The sequence below is a fragment of the Xyrauchen texanus genome, chromosome 21, assembly GCF_025860055.1.
Source record: "Xyrauchen texanus isolate HMW12.3.18 chromosome 21, RBS_HiC_50CHRs, whole genome shotgun sequence".
Classification (NCBI taxonomy): domain Eukaryota; kingdom Metazoa; phylum Chordata; class Actinopteri; order Cypriniformes; family Catostomidae; genus Xyrauchen; species Xyrauchen texanus.
The window spans coordinates 29,948,179-29,971,824 of NC_068296.1; the positions used below are offsets into that span (position 1 = coordinate 29,948,179).

The following is a 23,646-nucleotide window of genomic DNA, read 5'->3' on the forward strand; positions in this document are numbered from 1 at the left end:
TAAACTGATCTGCCAAACAAGAGCAAATTTGATCAAACTACTTCAGTGTGAAGTGTTTATGAATAATTTTTACATTCCTTTTAGTTTATTAGATAATCAGCGGTGATGTCACTGGGATTATTTGGAATCAGCATAAGGAGTGTAAATACTGACTGGAAGTTTTTAAACACCGTTTGTGTGTGTGTAATGAAGCTGTCGTTACTGGACTCTCTCTTCAGACACAAACGAGTGTGAGCTGGGTAACCCGTGTGGGAACGGCACCTGCACAAATGTGGAGGGAGCATTTGAATGCAGTTGTGATGAGGGATTCGAACCCGGACCCATGATGACCTGTGAAGGTGCAGAAGCAGACAGTGATGTGATTGTTTGAGTCAATATTGTGCTGCTTTTTTATTTACATTTCACTATCAAAACATTACATGCACAGAACAGATCGATTCTACACCTATTGCAAATCATCCACATGAAGCACACCGTACATCACCATTGTAAAGCAAACACACTCAACAGTGGCACACCCAACATTAAAGGCTTCTAAATCTACAAAAAAAACAAAGAGGGTCAATTGTTCATTTTAAATCATTTTAAACTTTTCACACTTTTAATGATATAGATTATGCAAAATTATATGACTCTCAGCCTAAGAAACTGCTGAAAAATCACACATTTGTTTTCTTTTTTTTTCTTATTTTTCTGATTTAACATTATATATCTAAGGCTGTAAATAAGATATCTCTGAAAAACATAAACAAAAAAGCTTTTGTTTTGTTCCCAATCATTTCCGCTGTATCTGAGTTAAATTTTGTTGTGCTGATACGACAAAGCAATCAAAAGTTATAGCATGATGAAGATAATTTATCAAATTGACCAAAAGCCTCCCAACAAACAAATAAACAATAATAGTGCAGAACTGATTACACATGCAAATACAATAATGACAATTTATCCTCTCTCTCCAAAGAATTTACTACATTCTATGTAATTTGACCCATCAATGAGTCTCTGTCATGTACTTGGTGCCATCTCCTGGTGGCCATATGTAATTAGAGTGAACGATTCTCTCTGCTCATATTTGGATGACTTCCACCTCTGGTTGCAGTGATCTGAATCCTAATACGATTAGTTCAGCAATCAATGACACTGGACCACATACTACATCATTTCAGATGAAGTCATCTGATCAAGGAAAGCTAACGTGTTTTTAGCCAGATAGCACATTATGTGCTGTGTGCTGTTTTAATAACTGTAGTTATTAATATTTTGAAGGAAAAAAATGTTTTGTAGGCAGGCCATTCCAAGCTTAAAAGGTTAACCAAACTCTGAACTCTGACATCAAATAGAATCTGGAGCGCACCAAAAGCTCTAGTGTGAAACTGATTTTATTGGTTTGAACTAAGTGCATTTGAGTTTTATTAAACATGTAACGATGTGTATGCAGATGTGAATGAGTGCTCCCAGAATCCTCTGCTCTGTGCGTTCCGTTGCATCAACACAGTGGGATCGTATGAATGCAAATGTCCAGCAGGATATGTGCTGAGAGAAGACCGCAGGATGTGTAAAGGTATAAACACACGATAAAGAGAGCAAGACATCCGTCACTGTTTACATCACAGTCATAAACACCATCATGTTTTAATTAAAGAGTGACAGCATATGCACAAAATGCTTGTGTTGCTCAGATCAAAATGAGTGTGAGGAGGGTTTGGATGACTGTGAGTCCAGAGGAATGACCTGTAAGAATCTGATTGGCACTTACATGTGCATCTGCTCACCGGGATACACGAGACAGCCCAGCGGAGAGAGCTGCGTGGGTCAGAAACGTTCTGATGTTTAATAAAGATACTTCAGATCCAGACCCAGTAACTGAATCATAACATGGGTGTGTGTTTGCGCACAGATCTGAATGAATGCACGGTGAAACCAGGCATCTGTGAGAACGGCCGCTGTGAGAACACTGTTGGCAGTTATCGCTGTATCTGTGATCAAGGGTTCAGCTCCAGCCCCAGCAGAACAGAGTGTATTGGTAAGAGTTTTGGTGTGTGTTATCACAAATTAATGTATTCTTTTCAAACAGAAAAGGATTTACAGGGTCTCGTCAGATTTTCCATGCAGTAGGTACTCTAGCTGTAATCTCTCACCTCACAAACATCCAACACATTCTCTCCAATGAACCCACAGGAAACTTTTTTGGCTCCAAGGTTTCTCTTTCATAACTCAGGATACTTAATGGCAGAGGTGGGTAGTAACACATTACATTTACTCTGTTACATATACTTGAGCAATTTTTTTGGGAAAAAATTTACTTTGAGTTGGTTTAAAAGTAGGTACTTTTTACTCTCACTCAAGTAAATTTCTAATGACATTTTTTTACTTTTACTTCTTTACAATTGGTGGCGTTTTTGTTGTTACATTACTGGGTTTAATTTGAATTAATGTGTAATTTATTGAAAGATTATTGAATGAGACTTTTACGAGAGCGGAAGTTCACAGCTGCGTGTGCTGAGCCGGTGTCACAGACTGTCACTCAAGTCATCAGTGCATCAAACTCTTCAAGGTGAAACGATTTCTTCGCTCCACACAGTGAAAAAATAATAGTTTCGTCATGCAATGCCTTCATTTAACACCAAGACAAGCTGATATTTTGAGATTAAAACCACAGTTCCAAATTCATGCAGCACACTGAGGTAAGTTTTGGCTCTAATTGTAACGCAGGGTTTTCTGTGTAATGAGATGGTCATTTTCAGGGGGATTCTGTAACTGGGCTCTTATGACATCAGTTTTAAGTGTACATTTTTAAATCAGTGCAGTAATATATCAGTATGCTTTGTCCGGCATGTCATAAGCAGTATTTATGCATTTACTCCGCGCCCTCACGGGGGTTCTGGAAACTATCGCAGCTACTTCAGGTGGATAAACTGTATAAATCCATTTAAACATCCAAGTTAAGTGTAAATCTCTGCCATTCATGCGATCGACAACTGGAGGGCGAACAGACAGCATATCTGCGCGTGCACAGCGAGGTGCGCGGGCGCGAGGCAATCGTCGCGACGAGAGTGGCTGTGTCCGCAATAGTTCAATCATTCACTATTTCCTATATAGTGAACGGCAGTTAGTGCACTATATCTCAGCAGTAAGTGAACGAAATGAGTGAATTCGGATGAGCGTGTCGGAGCTCTGGGGCTGGTGCAGAAACGTCACATATTACATTTTTAAATACTTGGGCCTTATATGTTATTCTTTTTAAATAATATATTAATACAATAAATCTTCATTCTGCTTGCCATTTTTAATATATAAAGAGTAAATACATTTGATCAAATAAAGAGTACATTTTAAATGTATCTGTATGTTTTGTCTCTATATGTTATATGTCTTAAGGAATGTCAAAAAGTAATTTACTACATTCAGCATGAAATAAAAAAACATTGCAGGAGTGAAGGAAGCAGTAAACTCCAGCTTGTACGTCTTCCCTGTGGTGGATTGTGGGAAATGAACCATCATCGAGTTTACATCAAATGTACACTTGAAATTAGAGTGCATTGTGGGTAAGAATGAGTGAACAAAAGTAAGGAACGAGTGGCTCATTCAGAATTCAGACACTCCAACAAAATAGCAGACACTTGAAATAGTGCACTATATAGTGGATAGGGGTGGTTTCAGACACAGCGTGTGATCCGTGACTGGAGTTTGGGCTCTGCGTAGGCTGCGTTCTATGCATTTAGAAAGCCGCGGTACTGCTGTATGAACTAATGATTTAAATACTTACAACTGTATTTATCTGTATGAAAACTGTAACTACACTGAAATAAGAATTCACACAGGACTTTAAAAGCTATGAAATAGCAAAAGAAGGCATTAATAAAGCATGATCAGCATTATATATTATGTCCTTGTGGGACATTTTCACGTTTTCACTTTAATAATTACTAGAAATGATTCCAAAAAAAATTTCATAAAAAGATTTTTAGAAGAATTTATCAGCTCTGTAGGTCTATACAATGCAAGTGAATGGGTGGCAACATTTTAAAGCTTAACAAACATAAGTTTTAATAAAAAGTAATAAAAGTAATCCATAAGACTAGTGGTTAAATCAGTATCTTCAGAAGCGATGTGATAGGTGTGGATGATGAACAGAGGAACAGATCACTTTCACATTCGTCGTCTTGTGTTTTTGGTGATTTACATTCTTCTCTGCATATCTCACCCTGCTGTCTAGCAAAACATTACAAATATTGATCTGTTTCTCACCCAGACCCAGATCACTTCTGAAGATATGGATTTAACCACTGGAGTCTTATGGATTACTTTTATACAGCCTTTTTGTGCTTTTCGGAGCATAAAAATGTTGGCCTACAGAGCTAAAATATTCTTTTAAAAATCTGAATTTGTGTTCTACAGAAGAAAGGAAGTCATACACATCTGGGATGGCATGAGGGTGAGTAAATGATGAGAGAATTTTCATTTTTGGGTAAACTATCTCTTTAAAGTGATAGCTCAGTCATAATTTAATATTCTGTCATCATTTCTCTACCCTCATGTTGTTCCAAACCAGTGTGACGCTTTGTATTATGTGGAACACAAAATATGTTTGACAGAATGTTAGGGACTGACAGTCTCAGTTACCATTCACTTAAAAAAAAGAAAAAAAAGGAAATATGTATATATATATATATATATATATATATATATATATATATATATATATATATATATATATATATATATAAACATTCACTGGAAGTAAATAGTGACTCAGGAAAACATTCTGTCTAATATCTCCTTATTGTGTTGCATGGAAGAAAGAAAGTCATGCGGGTTTGGAACAACACAATGGTGATTGTGATTTCACAAATTACATAATAGATGTTTACTCCCCTATATTCCATTACATAATACACATTGAACATGTACTACACAATTATTATTATTATTAATTCTGCAGTCCATGTTCAATGTGTATTATGTAATGGAATATAGGAGAGTAAACATCTATTATGTCATTTGTGAAAGTAACAAGTTACTACTTGAGTACTCTTTTAATTGGATACTCTAACTCAAGTAATTATTTATGTTAGTACTTTTACTTCTACTTGAGTAATTATTTTTTGAAGTAATTGTACTTTTACTTGAGTACAGTTTTTGGCTACTCTACCCACCTCTGCTTAATGGAGAAATCGGTTATGTTTCATTGAAGTATTTTCCTCATTTGTTTGTCCTAAAATTCCTTTGAAGAAATAAAAATAGACACAAATGAGTCAATTGTTGACATACAGTAAGAGTGTAGAGCTATAAAATGAATGTGGATAGCATTGCTCAGATCAATTGTCCTTGAAAGAATGTGAGAAATGTTAAACTTGATTTAATGCAAATCTGAGTTTGAGACAGTTGAGATCTCTTCTGAAACTCTAAAGGAGACTTGTGAGACTATTGTCAGGGGGGAAAAAATGAGACGCAAAGGTCTTTGTTTGCTATCCATTTAGTCTCATTGCTGTCTAGGAGAAACAGTTTAGCTATTAAAAAGATCTCATTTGTGATTGTTTTTCCTACGTGTGTGTATGCATCTGTTTTTTTAGATTGCCAAGTGATCTCTATTCTGAACAGATCGACCAGAATGTCAATGTTTTTGACTTACAAAGTCATAACTACCTGTGTGTGTTTGCCAGATAATCGTCAGGGCTTCTGTTTCCTGGAGGTTCTTCAAACGATGTGTCAGATGAGTTCAAGCAGTCGTGTGAGCGTCAGAAAGTCAGAATGCTGTTGCAACAGGGGCCGTGGCTGGGGGTCCAACTGTGAGCTGTGCCCGCTGCCCGGGACCACTCAATATAAGAAGATGTGCCCACTCGGACCGGGATACAGCACTGATGGCCAGGGTACACACACCCCATAATATGTGCAAACTCATGAGTGTGTGTTTGTGTACATTTTAACAATTGTGTGTTGTGTAGATATCAATGAAGGAATCTGTTAATGAATGTGTTTGTGTATATGTGAAGATATTGATGAATGTAAGGTGATGGGAAATCTATGCAAGAATGGTCAGTGTTTGAACACGTTGGGCTCATTCAGCTGCATCTGCAAACCAGGATACACGACTGACATCTCAAGGACTGTATGCATTGGTGAGTCACAAACATAGTAGAGTTTAAAGAAATATTCTGTTCAGTATAGGTTATGCACAATATCACACACAATAATTAAAACTCTATAAAAAATTTTTTTAAAACTTGTGTGTAGTAATGCACATACAATGGATGTCTATGGGGCAAGTGTACAGCACAGCAAAAAGCCATTTGAAATATTTTTATTTTCACTCGATATCTGCACAAGAATACCAGATAGGGACGTGCCGCCACGTAACTATTAGTAAAGCACTTTTTACATGGAGCAAACTTCATCAGTAACACATCAACAAGTTCATCCACCTAGAAAAGTAGTCCCACCTCAAAAGAACAATTTAGACTTTAGAGCTCAAATAACAACACTAAAAGAAGTTCTTTAACAAAACCACAATTCTAATTTCTGCTTTGAAACCCTGTGGTACACTTGCCCCATTGACTTACATTTATAAGTGCATTACTGTAAAAAAAAAAAATTATATATATATATTATTTTTTACTGAGGGACTACATTAGACAGCCCCCCCAAATCTGCATTATTTTAGGTGGTAATCGACTGCATGTCATATATGCTGTAGAGTTTAGCTGGTATTCAGAATATTCCTTGAACACTTGTGTGGTCTGTAGATGTGGATGAGTGTGTTCAGGCTCCCAAACCCTGTAACTTCATCTGTAAGAATACAGAAGGGGGGTACCTGTGCTCGTGCCCGCGAGGATACATACTGCAGGATGATGCCAAGAGCTGCAGGGGTAAAACACACAAAACACATAAACACAGCAGTTAGTGAGTCTAGTCTAAACTTCCTTTTACCCCAGATTAGAGATCTCAAATAAGATATTAACATACACAAATGCAAGCCTGGTTAAATGCACACATTGTATTAATGACATTAAACTCCAAACCTATGGCTCATTATTTACACCAGTGTAATGTTATGCTCAAGTTTCAGAAGTCAGGTTCACTGGCGGGACAGAGCAGAGTGTGTGAGTGTATGTGTAATGTAGTTCAGATTACAGTGTTGTTCAATTTGATACTGTGTCGCTGTCTCAGATCTGGATGAATGCTCCACTAAACAGCACAACTGTCAGTTCCTGTGTGTAAACACAATCGGAGGATTCACCTGCAAATGCCCTCCTGGATTCACACAACACCACACCGCCTGTATCGGTGAGTACACACACGCACACTCACTCACACACTTGCATTTCAAAACTGTAATTGTAAGAGATTTAACAGCAAGGTAAGGTTGGTAATGTCTCTTTGCACGTTACCAACTGTCATAGTTGGTAACGTCAAGGTGTTATTTATTGTATTTAGTTACGATAAATAATAGAGAGAAAGAGTGAATTCTGCCTCACACTAACACGTTGCGGTGTGTCGGGAAGATAATCACTGGAACATGGACACTCCAGCATAAAGGGAAGCAAAAGTGAAACCTTCTCGCATGTGTGCTTGCGGGGCAATTATTTTGGTCAAGGACTAGCACCTCTATGCATCGCTTGCCTGGGGTAAAACATGCACAGGTAGCTTTGGCTAATCCTGAGTGTTGCCTGCACAGCGCTAGGTTCCCGTAAATGTTTCATGAATGGCGAGTGTGAGTCTTGGCTGTGGGAAACGGAGACCCGTATTTTTCCCCCCTCCTGGTGTAAAACAAACCCTCAAAAGGTTCAGTAGTTGGGGGGCATTATGGAGGAGGCCTTGCAGAACCTCCCTCCTCTCTCTCCATCGAGGAGAGATCAGAAGAAGAGGATGACGATGATGATATAAGTAATCGCCTTCTCAAGGACAATGAGGAGGTTGATGGCATCTCATCTTGTTTTTATTAAACAGTTAATTCCTGCCGTTCCGGTGTGCTTGGCAGAGATGAAAAGGTTTTGGGATTAATCCTTTTCACACAGGGTGCCCGTATAGGGTTTCTCATGCCTTGACATGCATATTATGCAGGAAATGGGCATGTCGGAACCTCCTCCAGTTGAATTGTCAGTGGCAAAGCACCTCCATCCGACATGTCGGACGGCTCTCCTTCGCGAGTGCTTCTCTGCCAGGGAAAATGGATCGCTTTACTGCGTCCATTTTTTAGAAGATCTACAAGTCCTCGGCTCTTTCAGTGAGGGCTCTGAATGCCACATCCCTTGTGATGGCATACTAAGCCAAACTCCTGGAAAAAATGAGAATACAGATTGATGTGGGGACCCAAAATCCAGCAGTGTGGGAAGAAATCTTCCCTAGGGGCAGTTCAGAGCTGTGGCCGCAGCATGGGCCTCTCGGTGGTGGGAGAGAGGGCATTATGGCTAGGACTGTCGGATGTCTCTGACAAAGAGAAATTGAACTTTCTTGATGCCCCAGTGAAATCTAGAGCGTTATATGGGGAGTCAGTCACGATCAGTGATCTCCAGAAGAAGAAGGAAAAGCATTTGAGACATGCCTCTTCCTCACAAGGTCATCGCACGCCCATCTCAGCCAGTTTGCGTAAGCTTCACATCACCTCAGAAAGGGGGAGAGATGGGTTCTCTACTGTTAAGGTATATCTGCAAGCGATATCGGTGTACCATGATGGAGTGGACTCCAGAACAATGGGTCAACACCCACTGGTGTGTAAGTTTATAAAGGGTGCATGGAGATTACATCCGGTCTCAAAACCGCTGATTCCGCTGCGAGATCTGTCCCTGGTCCTGAGCGCACTCTCTCAGCCCCCATTTGAACCCATAGAGAGTATTAGCATCAAGCATCTTTCCCTAAAGACTGCTTAATTGTTAGCTCTTCTGAAAATTGTGTAAGTGAACTTCAAGCTTTTTCAGTTCATGAATCTTGTATGCGTTTCGCTCTGGGGTTTTCGAGAGTAATTCTTAAGACAAACCCCGCATTTGTACAGAAGGTGAGCAATTCACCATTTAATGGTCAATCAGTGGACTTTTCACCCTTCACTGTTTTCTTCGTCAGAGGATGAAAGGCTTCATTGTTTCAACGTAAAGGCTTCAACGTATGGTTATATATGTAATCCTGGTTCTCTGATAACAGGAGTGAGGTATCTCGCCACACTTCCCCCAGGAAAGAGATATGCTGAGAATGACCTAAAGGCAGGTGACAGCAGATTATATCAGGAAGGCGGGGCTTCCTGGTCACTGCTGTGACTTGTCTTCCATGGTTGTCATGCATGAGGCATTTTTCCCATTGTGAGATACCTCACTCCTCTTATCAGAGAACCGGGATTACATATATTCCTTATGATTTGTTACTTCTTCAAGAATAAACAGCATAATATTGAAGATGTTTGCATGATGAGGTTAGTGAAACGATTAGAAATGGTGATGTTTATTATGGAATTTCTCTGTATGAAGTTGTAGGTCTTTCATTCAAGCTGACAAACCACAAAACAACTTACTTAAAACTGAAAATACATTTTGTAAGCTCTATGAAAGATACATGTTCCCCTTCTGTCACTCACTCGACGTTGTGTCGATTGTAGTGACACAAGGGGTCTTCCTTGGTAGCCTTGCATACCTCTGAACTTGAGAAAAGGCCAATGTGAAATTGGCAGACAGAATTTGAATGTCCCGCCCCCAGACATACAGGTATAAAGGGAAGCAGGCGTTCATCTGTTTAGTCAGATTATTTCTTCGGAGCCGTGCAGTTGTGTGATCAGCGAGCTGTGTTCATGACTGCTTCACCCACCTCTGCAAGAGAGCTTCTGTTGGATCTGAAGGCTTTCTCCTCTCCGCACGCTGTGCAGCCTCTGCCCCTGTGTGCTTTGACAGCGCTTCTCTCATAAAAGAGAGTGAGTTCTCTGAAAAGTTTATTTTCTAAGAGTTTATTCTAAAAGAGAAACATACACTAGTGAGCTTTGAACGTCCTTTTCAGTACGCGTCTTTGTAAAGATGCCCTTCCGCCACTGTGTATTTCCTGGATGTGGCAGATATCTCTCCAGATCTGATGGTTACAGATGCTGCCTTGTGCCTGGGTCGTGATCACACTGAGGTGGCATTTATAGATGGTTCATGTTCTTACTGCGAGAAAATTACCATGGCAACGTTGCGGTCACAGCTTTTGTTCTTAAAGATGAACCCCACTCCATGCTGCCCTTCGCATCACTCCTTCTTCCCATGGGATTGAGGATGACCTGGCTGTCGATGAAGGCGATTTGGGGATGGCAGCATGCTGGGTTTTGCCGGGCACAGCCCCACAAACCACCCGCCCCCCGGCACGCTCGTTTGCTTCCGTCCGCACTCGTGACGACTGCGGGTCACCTCACAGCCAGTTTGCCTCCTCCCTAGAGCCAGGTCGAGATGATGACATCGCCGTTGGCACACAGCTGGCCCCAGGGGCCGCGCAAGTACGCATTTCCACCAGTGAGCCTTCTTGCACTGGTGCTGTGCAAGGTAAGGGAGGACGAGGAACAGGTCACCTTATTGGCACCTTATTGGCCCACCTGGACCTGGTTCTCGGATCTCACACTCCTCGCGACAGCCCCTCCCTGGCAAATTCCGCTGAGGAAAGACCTTCTTTCTCAGGGACGGGGCACCCTCTGGCACCCACGCCCAGACCTCTGAAATCTCCACGTCTGGCCCCTGGACGGGATGCGAAAGACTTAAGCGGTCTACCACCTGCAGTTGTAGACACGATCAACCAAGCCAGAGCTCCTTCTACCAGGCAACTTTACACCTTCAAGTGGCGCCTGTTCGCAAATTGGTGTTCTTCCAGATCCGAAGACCCGCAGAGATGCGCAGTTCGGTCAGTTGTTGATGCTATCTCCCTAGCCTATCACATCCATGCCGTACCCGCCCACTTGCGGGTTTGAGCACACACTACAAGGAGTGTGGCATCCTCGTGGGTGGCACCTCCCTAGAAGACATCTGCAGAGCAGTGGGCTGGACAACAACCAACACCTTTTCTAGATTCTACAACCTCAGGGTTGAGACGGTCTCGTCCCGTGTTTTGTCAGGTCCGAGCCGGTAGAACTCGGTAATGCGGCACAACCGATCGCTTGCACACAGCGCCCTTCACCAAGTTCATCCAGTGCGCCATCTCTCCCAGGTTAGCCACAAAACTCTCACTTCCTGGATGCTCTTCCTCGCTAGCCCTGTGGCCTGCGAGTTCAGTCAAGTGCTCCGTGTTGGGCTTGGGCTCTACAGGCACAGTTCCCACTTCAGGCAACTCCCAGTAATGTATTTTCTGTGGTATGGTCCCCCTGCCGGCAGGACCCGCGTCTCCCTTGAGCAGTTCCGGCTTCCCCCCAGTCACCGTGTCTGTAGTAACTCCTCCCTTGTCAGTCAGGATCTACCACCACACAATGTCCACATGTGGTTTGACAACCCACGTGTGTATTGACCACAAGTTACCTCCCCCCCAGTCTGGGAAGGTTGTGGTCTCCGCAGAGATTTTTCCCCTGAAAGAATAGGAATGGAAAAGGATGCCTTCCCAGACGCATCTATAGCATTAAGATTTATCGCTTTAAACTCTATACGAGAAACATAGAGAGAGAAAAGGCTATGGCTGCCGGGCTTGCTACCATGCTAGTCATGTCGCCTGTTTCCGTGCGTGTACTGGGAACCTAAGAGCGGCATATGACACCTTTTATTGGGGCTGTTGGGGAGGGTTACGTGCGGCCCACACAGCTGCTTCTAGGACGCAACAGCCTGCTTGCACCTGTCTCGGCAGTTCACGGAACATGGTTTATTGCATGGCGTTTTTAAATGGGACACCTTGTGTCACTACAATCGACACAACGCCGAGTGAGTGACAGAAGGGGAATGTCATGGTTACTGTTGCAACCTCCATTCCCTGATTGAGGGAACGTGACGTGCCATGACACTATTCCTACCACTGTAACGTGCCGTACCTTATTCTCGGTGCAAAAACCTGACTAAACAGACCTTCCCTTTATACCCGTATGTCCAGGGGCAGGACATGCAAATTCTGTCTGCCAATTTCACATTGGCATTTTCTCAAAGTTCAGAGGTACGCGAGGCTAACGAGGAAGTCCCTTTGTGTCACTACAATCGACACAATGCCTCGTTCCCTCCATCAGGGAACAGACATTACAACAGTAACCATGACATCCTCAATAGATCATCCAGTGATGGCTTGAGTAAATAAACTTTGTCTATTAAAAATTATTTGGGCTGAATTAAATGGAAAACTATGCAAGATGAGCTCCATGGCACTTCAGAATGTTGATGCTGAGCATCGGCATATGTACATTTGTAGAAAATTACTAATTGTTTTGAAATTTACAAACGTACCACTGTAACCATAGAAGTACTTTCTTACGCCACAGATCAGGATCTGCCATTGCTAGTTCAAAAGATGAGCACAAGCCTCCGTTACAAATTAAAAAATGTAACTTTAGAACTAGTAACTATGGCTTTGGCTGTTACTAGTAATTGGAGAAACAAGAATCTTTGTGATTACCTGTGTCTGTCGCGACTCCCAAGCAGATATGAACAGTAAATCTATAGCTGTTTAACTCTATTCCTCAGCTGTAGTGTAGTGTTAGTCAGCTTACTGAACATTATAGAATTTTTTTATCAAATACATTCTATTTTCTCTGTAAATATAGCCGTATGAGTGGGGTCCATCCTGAGTACTTTGGTAGTTAGTGTTGTGCCGAAATCTGACTGCCAGCCAGATCCTGACTTCCCGCTACCTGATTGGCCCTTACCCCTTAAGCCATCCCTACACCTAAACATAAGGATACTAGGGAGTCAAAATTAATCTCTACACTAGTTCGTTTTCTCCTCCGCCATGTTGAATGATTACAGTACATCCCCACCCAATGCAGAAACTCCAGTAGGTAAGCACCTTGAGTATGTTTGATTACTTTGTCTGTTGTTTCTCTCAGCTGTGATAAGCCTTGTTGCTGAAGCTGTTAGTTTAACTCTATTTCCCAGCTGTAGTGTAATAGTTATTTGAGTGATCATGGAGTGAGAGATAATTCCGATTACTTCAAAGAAACCGCCAGCTGACTGACAGCGCTGACTCAATCTACAAACGTTAACTCAAATGACTCATAACACATAAACATTTTCTTTTGTCGCCACCTGCTGGCAAAATCTTTAATGTCACAGGTATGAATAAAAATCTCCACATTTGGCTGCTCTTGTACACATATGCACTGCTATTACACTTTGGTTTAGAACACCATGAACACAAGCAGAGTGAGGCAAACGGTGTAAGCTGTTGTGAGACATCAGCACTCTTGGATCGTCTCTCATCCAATCAGATTCGAGGACCATAACTAACTGTTGTATAGTTATTGGTAAGCTGTACACTAGTAGTATATTCAGAACAAAGCCTCTGACATATGTTTTGTCATGGGGACTCTGCTATCAGTTGAAATGGTATGAATCATTGTGTGTTAAATGTGCTGTATAAAAAAACTTGCCTTGCCTATTTAACAGCTCTTTACCCATGGATACAGAAGTCGGTGTTTAGATGTGGTGGGTGTTTCAACATTAACTCAATTAAACTCAAACACAAAACCCACAAAAAATAAAAAAAATAAAACTTGTCTTACTTTAACAGTATTTCCTGTCACTGACAATAAATAATCAAACATGATGATTTACTCTCTCTATGACAGATAACAATGAGTGCACGACTGAACCGGGTCTGTGTGGACCAAACGGAGTGTGTCAGAACAGTGCTGGAAGCTTCAACTGTGAATGCCAGCGGGGATTCAGCCTTGACCCCAACGGACAACATTGCGAAGGTCAATACACGCATACATATACACAAAAAAGATAAAGTCTAGGACCGCCCACAGTTAATTTACTGGCCTGATGCCTATACACACACACAAGACAAGAGCTGGCTGTCTGTTACAATTTGATTGACTGACGACACAACTTCCAGGAGTCTGGGTGCACAAATTTATTTCAACTGGTGTGTGTGTGTGTGTGTGTGTGTGTGTGTGTGTGTGTGTGTGTGTGTGTGTGTGTGTGTGTGTGTGTGTGAGCATGTATTTATCACTTTATGGGGACCAAATGTCCCCATAAGGATAGTAAAACCCGAAATTTTTGACCTTGTGGGGACATTTTGTCGGTCCCCATGAGGAAAACAGCTTATAAATCATACTAAATTATGTTTTTTGAAAATGTAAAAATGCAGAAAGTTTTCTGTGAGGGTTAGGTTTAGGGGTAGGGTTAGGTTTAGGGGATAGAATATAAAGTTTGTACAGTATAAAAACCATTATGTCTATGGAAAGTCCCCATAAAACATGGAAACACAACATGTGTGTGTGTGTGTGTGTGTGTGTGTGTGTGTGTGTGTGTGTGTGTGTGTGTGTGTGTGTGTGTGCGTGTGCGTGCGTGTGTGCGCGTGCTGGTTTGGGTGGTTTATGAGGAAATTTTTTTAGGTTACAAACTGGTAAATACAAGGGTGTTATGCTATAAATGTGGTTATGATGGCATTTCATTTTGTCCCCATAATTCATATCGCTAGTTGTACAGTATAAAAATAATTATATCTATGTAGAGTCCTCATAAGGATAGCTGCACCAACGGTGTGTGTGTGTGTGTGTGTGTGTGTGTGTGTGTGTGTGTGTGTGTGTGTGTGTGTCAGATATGGACGAGTGTGTTGGGAACCATCGCTGTCAACATGGCTGTCAGAATCTAGTGGGCGGGTACAGATGCAGCTGCCCTCAGGGATACCTGCAGCATTACCAGTGGAACCAGTGCATAGGTAAGACACATTTACAGGGATAGTTCTCACAAAAATGAAAATTCTGTCATTATTTATTTGCCTTTATGTTGTTCCAAACCCATATGACTGTCTTTCTTCTGTAGAACACAAAAGAAGATGTTATGAGGTAGAATGTTAGTCTCAGTCACAATTCACTTTCATTGTATGGAAAAATGATGCAATGAAAGTGAATGGTGACTGAGACCACTGCCTAACATCTTCTTTTGTGTTCTACAGAAGACAGTCTTAACAGTCTTAACTTCCTGTTTGTGGAAGCTCAGCCCTTCCCGTGCTGGTAAAATATTGTGACCTTTAAGATGAATTCCTGCTTGTCCTCATGAGGTCAGACGCAAGGTCGTCCTGCAGAGAGATTGTGAAACCTTGGCTGCATTTCTGGCCTCTAAATTGGGTCAGTGACCCAGCACTATGGGGAACCAGTCTGACTTTTGACTGTGTGTGTGTGTGTGTGTGTGTGTGTGTCTAGATGAGAATGAGTGTCAGAACAGTCAGATCTGTGGTGGCGTGTCATGTCACAACACTCTGGGCAGTTACCGCTGTCTGTGTCCGACGGGCTTCAGCTTCGAGGAGCCCATGGGTGGCTGTCAGGACGTGAATGAGTGCAGTTCTTCACAGAACCCCTGCTCATATGGCTGCTCCAACACTGACGGAGGTTACCTGTGTGGCTGCCCACCGGGATACCTCAGAGCAGGACAGGGGTGAGACACACACCAAAATGTATAAAGCAACACAAGTACTGGTTGCGCGCTGAGTGTTGACACCAGGGCCACTATAGCAGGAATTGGTGTAAACTACAATCAGCTTTCTAATTTAGACCAACTACTGTCATGGGAGAGTAGCAGTTTGAAGAGAATCCTGCAGAGCAAGTTAAGTTAAAATTAGTTAAATTAGTTTGTATTGTGCGTGTTGCAGGCACTGTGTATCTGGTGTTGGTTTGGGCGGTGGTAGTTCTCCTCTGACTCCAGACACTGATGCAGTTGAGAACGCGCTCTCTCCTGAAGCATGTTATGAGTGCAAGATAAATGGATACCCAAAGAAGGGAAGGAAAAGAAGGAGTATGAACGGAACAGAGGAACACCTGCAGCATTCTCAGGTAAACACAACTTTATTCACAGACCTTGGTCAAGGTAGAAACAATATTTAATTTGACGTGAATGGAATGTACAGTCTGTTTTAATGGGTTGTATTGTTGTGTGTATCAATATATTGACCATCCAACCCATAAAATTGCCAAAATAAATCAATAAGCCTTGTGAGTCTGTGTATTACAGTGATTTTACCACGGTTTTCCAGATGACATCTCCAAAATAAAAAGTATTAAAAAAATATTAATATTAGGCCTAATAATCAAAGTAAACAATTCCTCCAAGTAAAATAAATAATTAGTCAACTGCACTTCAAAGATGCATATGTTGGGGCCTGGGTAGCTCAGCAACCAAATTGGCCCAGTTGCTAGGGAGGGTAGAGTCACAAGGGGTAACCTCCTCGTGGTCGTGATTAGTGGTTCTCGCTTTCAATGGGGCGTGTAGTAAATGGTGCGTGGATCGCGGAGAATAGCATGAATCTCCACATGCTATGATTCTCTGCGGTGTCATGCACAATGAGCAACGTGATAAGATGCCCAACTGACTGTCTCAGAAGCAGAGGCAACTGAGACTTGCCCTCCACCACCTAGATTGAGGTGAGTAACCATGCCACCATGAGGACCTAGTAATTAGGGGAAATTGGGCATGCCATATTGGTGAAAAAAGGGGCAAAAAAGTAATTCCAATTAAAAAAAATAATAAAAAAAAAAGATGCATATGTTTATATATGTTAATATTGTGAATGAAATTGATTACTAAGATGAAAACTAGCAGTGAAAAAATATTTTAGTTTACTAAAATAAAAGTAAAAAAGAAAAAAAAAGAGAACTAAACTGAAACTAAATGTGCACTACAATACTGGCACATTATACATGTAAAGGGATAGTTCACCCAAAATAAAAATTCTCTAATTTTTACTTGCCCTCATGCCATCCCAGATGTGTGTGACTTTCTTTCTTCTGCAAAATCCAAACAAAGAATAATAGAAGAACATTTCAGCTTTGTAGGTCAATACAATACAATGCAAGAGAAACAGGTCAATATTTTACGTCCTTTTTACTATTGATCTTGACTTTCACTTTCACATTCTTCTTTTGTTTTTGGCGATTCGCATTCTTCGTGCATATCACCACTTACTGGCAGGGAGGAGAATTTATAGTAAAAAAGGACTTAAATATTGATCTGTTTCTCACCAACACCTATCATATTGCTTGTGAAGACATGTATTTAACCACTGGAGTCATATGGATTACTTTTATGCTACATTTATGTGCATTTTGGAGCTTCAAATATCTGGTCACCATTCACTTGCATTGTATGGACCTATAGAGCTGAAATATTCTTCTAAATAGTGTTTAGCAGAAGAAAGAAAGTCATACACATCTGGGATGGCTTGAGGGTGTAATTTTAGGGTGAACTATTCCTTTAATTCATATCAGTAAGTGCTACAGTATGCTGTGTTGTGAATTTGACATAAAACTTTTAACTTAATATTATTTTGAGCAAGTTTCGGATCAAGTGTCATTACAGGCATATAACATGATAGTCTAACACTTTACAATAATGTACTCATTAACAATGCATCATGATTTAACAAGGAACAGTAAAGGTAGAATAGCATTTAAAACTATATATATATATATATATATATATATATATATATATATATATATATATATATATATAAAATGATGCTGAAAACTCCAATCATATCAGTCATGTCTAAGAGAAACAGATGCTTTACTATATACAGTATATGTGCTGCCACATTGAGATCATATGACCATATGAATATTTGTAGCTTTTACCCTGTAATCTGACCCTTTCATTCACATTGTAAATTAAACATGGCTGATTGTGAATAGTGCATTTATACAATGGTTTCGGTAACTTACAGCTGTTCCATGTCTATCACTCTTTCGATGTTATGTCAATGTAGTGACACTAGGGTTTCACTCTTGAGAGCCCCAATCACCTTTTCTTTATTCAGAAAAGGGCAATGAAAATTGGCGAGTGGAATTTGCATGCCGCTCTCCGCCCTGGACATACGGGTATAAAAGGAGATGGCGTGCACCACTCATTCAGATTTGTTCTTCGGAGCAGAGCGCATGTGTGTGTTCATCCCATCACTTTGCAGTCTACTGGAATTACGGCGCATATCAGCAGTCACCCTAGCACAGTCGAGTGTTGTGATTCCACAGGTGTAAAAGAGTATATTCTAAAGGAGTATATTTTCTCTAAAAGAGCTTGCAAAAAAGACTGCCTTCTTTTTAAAGATGTCGCAGCATCGGAGGGTGAGCTTCTGCTTTTGGAATCAGGCGAATCTTCTGAGCTCCCACTCTCAGGCAGTAGAGCTCAGGATGAGGCGGATGCACAGTTGGCAGTGCTTGCCCGGGCGGCTGCAAACATCGGGCTTGAGTGGAACCCTCCACCCTGCCCTGAGCATTCGCGGCTGGATGATTGGTTTCTGGGTTTGGAGCGTGACTCACGGCCATGCTCTGTCTCAGTTCCCTTCTTCCCGGAAGTGCACGAGGAGCTCACAAAGTCATGGAAGGCATCTTTCTCTGTCCATACACGCTTCACGGGCTCGTCCACCCTTACTACCCTCGATGGCTGAGCGGCTAAGGGATATGTCGTGCTGCCCCAATTAGAGCGAGCTGTGGCGGTGCATCTATGCCCGCTGGGCTCAGCCACCTGGAGGAACCGACCAAGGCTCCCTTCAAAGGCGTGTACGTTTTCTTCATCATTAGTGGTGAAGGCTTATACCCTGCCTCCGCCCTGCACGCCATGGCTATCCTGCAGGTCCACCAGGCCAAGGTGCTTAAAGATCTGCAGGAGGGTAGGACCGACCCAGGGCTTATGAAGGAACTGCGCACTGCAACCGACCTTACTCAACGGGAGACGAAAGTCATGGCGCACGCCCTGGACTGGATGATATCTACCTTGTTGGTCCAATAGCGGCACCTGCGGCTCAACCTTGCGGAGATGCATGGTGCCGAGAATGTTTGCTTTCATGATGTGCCCATCTCCCAAGGGGGGCTCTTTGGCGACAAAGTCTGACAATGTTCTCGACGGTGAAGAAGCAGATGGAGCCCATCAAACACATTCTGCCATGACACGACTCGGCTGCCTACAGGCCTCCGAAGTCCCGCACCCGTCTGCCTCTCGCCAGACCCGTTCTCCTGTGGCGGCGGCGGCCACAACCTGCCCGTCAGCTGGGGCCGCCAAGAACCCCGGACGGGCTTCAAAGCGGCCCTGAGACAGGATACCAAGGGATGAGGCAACTGACTGGCCTGGCCCAGTTGAGCGTACAGGCTCCACTTCCACCCCTGGGTCAGCACGAGGTCACCGGCACCCAATTTAACAATAAAAGAGCAGTTTCCTCATTCCCTGGGTCATTCTCCACCCTTTCGGCCCTTGTATTCGCAACGCCCAGGCTCTGAAATATTTCCGGTCAACAAGCGAGACACCAGTATCTCACGTTCCCTTGTTCTCCGTCGAAATAAAGCAGGCAAACAGGTAAGTGTGGCAGTTCTTGGGGCCACTCGCCTGCCCCAGCCACCATTGCGGGGTTGCACCCAATTCTGGATCTGTGTGTGCTGAACAAGGCCTTACACAGGCTTCCGTTCAAGATGTTGACCCAGAAGCGCATCCTGGCGTCAGTACGACATCAGGATTAGTTCTTGGCCATCGACCTGAAGGACGCGTACTTTCACGTATCGATCCTTCCTTGACACAGACCCTTTCTTCGGTTTGCCTTCGAGGGATGAGCATACCAGTACAAGGTCCTCCCTTTCGGTCCGTCTTTACCAAAGTCGCAGAGGCTGCCCTGATCCCGCTGAGGGAGAGAAGGGCATTTGCATCCTCAGTTATCTCGATGACTGGCTGATCCGAGCTTACTCGCGAGATCTATTATGTGCGCACAGGGACCTTGTGCTTCAGCACCTCGACCGACTGGGGCTTCAATTCAAGTGGCAAAAGAGTAGGCTTTCCCCTGTGCAGAGCATTTCTTTTCTCAGTATGGAGTTGAACTCTGTCACCATGATGGCACGCCTTACGAACGAGCACGCACAGTCGGTACTGGCCTGCCTGGAAACCTTCAGGCAGAAGGTAGCATTGCCATTGAAACCATTTCAGAGGCTCCTGGGGCATATGGCACCTCGGCAGCGGTACTCCCCCTCGGGTTGATGCATATGAGACCGCTACAGCATTGGCTACAGACTCGAATCCCGAGGTGGCCATGGCGCCACAGCACCCAGCGTGTGACTATCACGCCACTGTGCCACCATACTTTCAACCCTTGGTCAGATCTGGCATTTCTACGGGCAGGGGTTCCCTTAGAGCAGGTCTCGAGGTGCGTCTTGGTCATGATAGATGCCTCAAATTCGGGCTGGGGCGGCGTGTGCAAAGGGCAGGCAGTATCAGGGATCTGGACAGGGCCCCACATGCAATGGCTCATCAACTGCCTAGAGTTGCTGGCAGTATCACTGGCCCTGCGGAGGCTTTGGCCGTTGATTCAGGGCAAGCACGTGTTGGTCCGGGCGGACAACACAGTGACCATGGCGTACATAATGGAGGGAACAGAGGTCGTGTCCCTCTTACCGTGTTCCTGACATGCCGGGACTCTCCCTCGGCTCCTCAGCACAAATCTGAATGAGTGGTGCAAGCATCTCCTTTTATACCCGTATGTCTGGGGCGGAGAGCGCCATGCAAATTCCTCTCCCTAATTTTCATTGGCCTTTTCTGAATAAAACAAAGGTGATTGGGGCTCAAGAGGGAACCCCTAGTGTCACTTCATCAACACAACGTTTCATTCCCTCCATCAGGGAACAGAGGTTACATCTGTAACCAAGACATTTTTGCGTTATGCTGCGTCTACGCCGCTAGGTGTCAGCGCAACCTAAACACTAATTAAAATAATTAAACTGACATGCAGTCACAGGTGTTCCGTGTTTGCTAAAGACACCAACTGTGCTTGTTGATTAACAGAATATTTTGCTGTGTGTTTTGACAGAATGATCTGGACTCGATCAGTCTGGACAGTGTCGATATTGACGATACTCTTCAGTTTAACTTTAACATCAGCACACTAAAGAGTAAAGATCACATCATCGACTTCATCCCAGCACTGTCCACACTCACTAACAACATCCGTTACACCATTGAATATGGCAACGATGACAGCCTGTTTAAAATCAATCAGAAAGATGGCATAAGCTACCTGCACATATCCAGGAAGAAAGCTCTGCAGCCCGGAGCATATTATTTACAAATCCGCAGCGTGCCCATGTACGGTCGGAAAGAAGTGAGCACGCTGGACGAGCAAGATAGAGACTACCTCAGCGAGCAGCGAGGAGACACTCTACACATGAATGTACAGATTCTCCTACACTGACTGCACTCGCTGACAGCCAACACACAGACTCCAACAGCTAAGCCCAAAGACACATATCACCCTTCACGCTTAGAGTTCAACATAAACTCAATGCTTTCAAGCTCCGAAAATATAACAGAAAAATTCCTACTGAAAGCATCCGCTGTGGAAGAATGGACAGAAAACTGCTTGTGTTTAAAAGTGGGTTCAAGTCTGTGATACATTGATGGGTCGTTGCACTCTCTTGCATGATGAAACACCACAGCAAGGACTCTGAATCGCTTTAGCTTTTAGCAGGGTTCCCTCACACACCTTTGACCAATGAATTTCCATGTCATTCCTGTCATTTGTGATTACTGAATATGTATTTTTTTTTACATTTCATACTGATGGCACTTACAAACAGCTAATTCAAGTTGAAATAATTTAGTGCTGAGAATAACTAGAAAATTATGATTCACTATAGAAATGTCATTGACTTTAAAGATTTGATACATTTCAGATTTGATATATTTCCAAGACATTTTCAGGCCTGGAAATCATAATTGTTTCCTGATACTTCCAGGTTTTCTGTGCCTGTGGGAACCCTGTTTTAGTTTCAGTTTTGATGGAAACAGTTTCAAGATGGTCAGCTTTTCTCCAGCTCAGATTATCATATTTTACTGGTGCTAGTTATGTGACAGCTTAGATTAATGCACTGTAATAATCATCAAATGCAGGAGCTGCAATACTGCTCTCATACCGCGGCCCACCTGACCGACGTCATTGCGCTATCCTTTCTGTTCTCTCCTGCAGCTATACTACATGTAATTTAAGAGTCTATACTGTAACCATGTAACTTTGTTACTCTCCAAAAGCATTTGTAAACTAGAGGAACCCTGGAATGGACAGGTTTGGAATGGTGCTTATTATAATGACCAACTACTTTAAACTGTGTTTGTACATCGTTCTGTGATTTGAAATCTGCACTGAGGTCCTAAGGCCACGCACACACACACACACACACTCACACATACACACACACACACACTTACCTTTGTCATCAGTCATGTGGCCTTTGAAAACATCTTTACTAACTTTCAGTACAACATTCTTTGAGGGGTTTAGATGTAAATTCACAATAAAAACATTTTTGGGGGTTTTACAGGGACTTGACGGTTTTCCTTCTTCTCAAATCGAGATCAGGAATGATATTCCCACAGTCTCTCCAAAATTTTGGTTGATCAATTTCTTGCTGAATCTAAACGTATTTACTGTAAGAGAGAGAGAGAGAGAGAGAGAGAGAGAGAGAGAGAGAGAGAGAGAGAAAGAATGGTCTTTAGGTGTGAATCCATATGTTGAATTAACTCTAAATCCAAGAGTTGAAAGGGGTCATGACATATTCTTTTTTCTGTCTTTTTTCCCTGAGGTCTACTTATTATATTATAATTTTTTTTTGTACCAAAACAAAATACATTAGTGTCATAATTTAGGAATATATGATAATTTTCCACCCTGACTCTGGCCCTCTGACTGAAACGCTCGGTTTTGGCCTTTGGCTAACATCGTGCAGCCCCTCAAATACAGCCATATTTGATACTCAATCGGATGAAAATGAACAAGCTCCACAACAATAAAAAAAACTACATTTCACTGTTTATACACGTAACACATTTATTTTGAATGTGGTGTGCTCTTTCACTCAAGCACAACAGCACCATAAACTATAATATCAAACAGTCATGACATATGAAACATTTATTAATGGATTGGTTACTTATGGTTTTGCGGTTGGGTCCAATAGTGTTTTTAATTGCCCCATTCTTCAAGAACAGTTCCTTTTCATATTGTGACTGGTTCACAAGCAATCCACGCTGAAATACGCTGAAGACACATAATAAAATCCACGATGAAACCTAATGCACACGCATATCATCCTGCACTGATGTGATCAGGAACTTTGTTAAACTTCAATCAATATTTCCTGGTGTTGAGATGCTTCAACAGTGGCAAAAGAAGAGACACTGGTCTTCACAGACATGACATATCCAATCTCCCTTGTCTGTTTACATACAGGACATTCTGCAGTTCTCCCAGCCAGTGGCAGAAATGAAATGGAGTAGAACAGACGTGTTTTTAAAAGTTGAGTTTGTAGCTCTCTTAAAACGTGGCTCACATCACCGGAAATGCATCAAAAGGGTCAAAGATGTCCATCTAGTGCATATTTACATAGTCCAAAAAATTTTAAATAGTGCAGATGGGAGTTAAAAGTGTTCAGGACACATTTATACTCAGACAGAAAGATGCAAAATGGGGGTCTACTTTTAAGACATATAACTTGACATTGCATCTTTTAAAATGAACACAAGATGCATGATAACTGTCAAAACAGTT

At 42.4% G+C, this 23,646-nt stretch overlaps 1 protein-coding gene across 2 annotated transcripts in view; it reads left to right on the forward strand.

Annotated features, from left to right (window-relative positions):
- Positions 1-22,859, forward strand: part of LOC127661700 (fibrillin-1-like) — a 147,734-nt gene extending 124,875 nt beyond the window's left edge. The window contains exons 54-66 of one of the 2 annotated variants that reach the window (XM_052152532.1): positions 219-338; positions 1,439-1,561; positions 1,680-1,811; positions 1,898-2,023; positions 5,664-5,870; positions 5,994-6,119; positions 6,744-6,866; positions 7,168-7,284; positions 13,697-13,825; positions 14,677-14,796; positions 15,281-15,512; positions 15,727-15,907; positions 20,914-22,859. In XM_052152532.1, coding sequence (XP_052008492.1) covers positions 219-338; positions 1,439-1,561; positions 1,680-1,811; positions 1,898-2,023; positions 5,664-5,870; positions 5,994-6,119; positions 6,744-6,866; positions 7,168-7,284; positions 13,697-13,825; positions 14,677-14,796; positions 15,281-15,512; positions 15,727-15,907; positions 20,914-21,294 — 2,117 coding nt within the window. In that variant the 3' untranslated portion in view covers positions 21,295-22,859. The remainder of the gene's footprint in view (positions 1-218; positions 339-1,438; positions 1,562-1,679; positions 1,812-1,897; positions 2,024-5,663; positions 5,871-5,993; positions 6,120-6,743; positions 6,867-7,167; positions 7,285-13,696; positions 13,826-14,676; positions 14,797-15,280; positions 15,513-15,726; positions 15,908-20,913) is intronic. The other variant, XM_052152533.1, reaches the window with a different exon arrangement.
- The last annotated feature ends 787 nt before the right edge of the window (positions 22,860-23,646 follow it).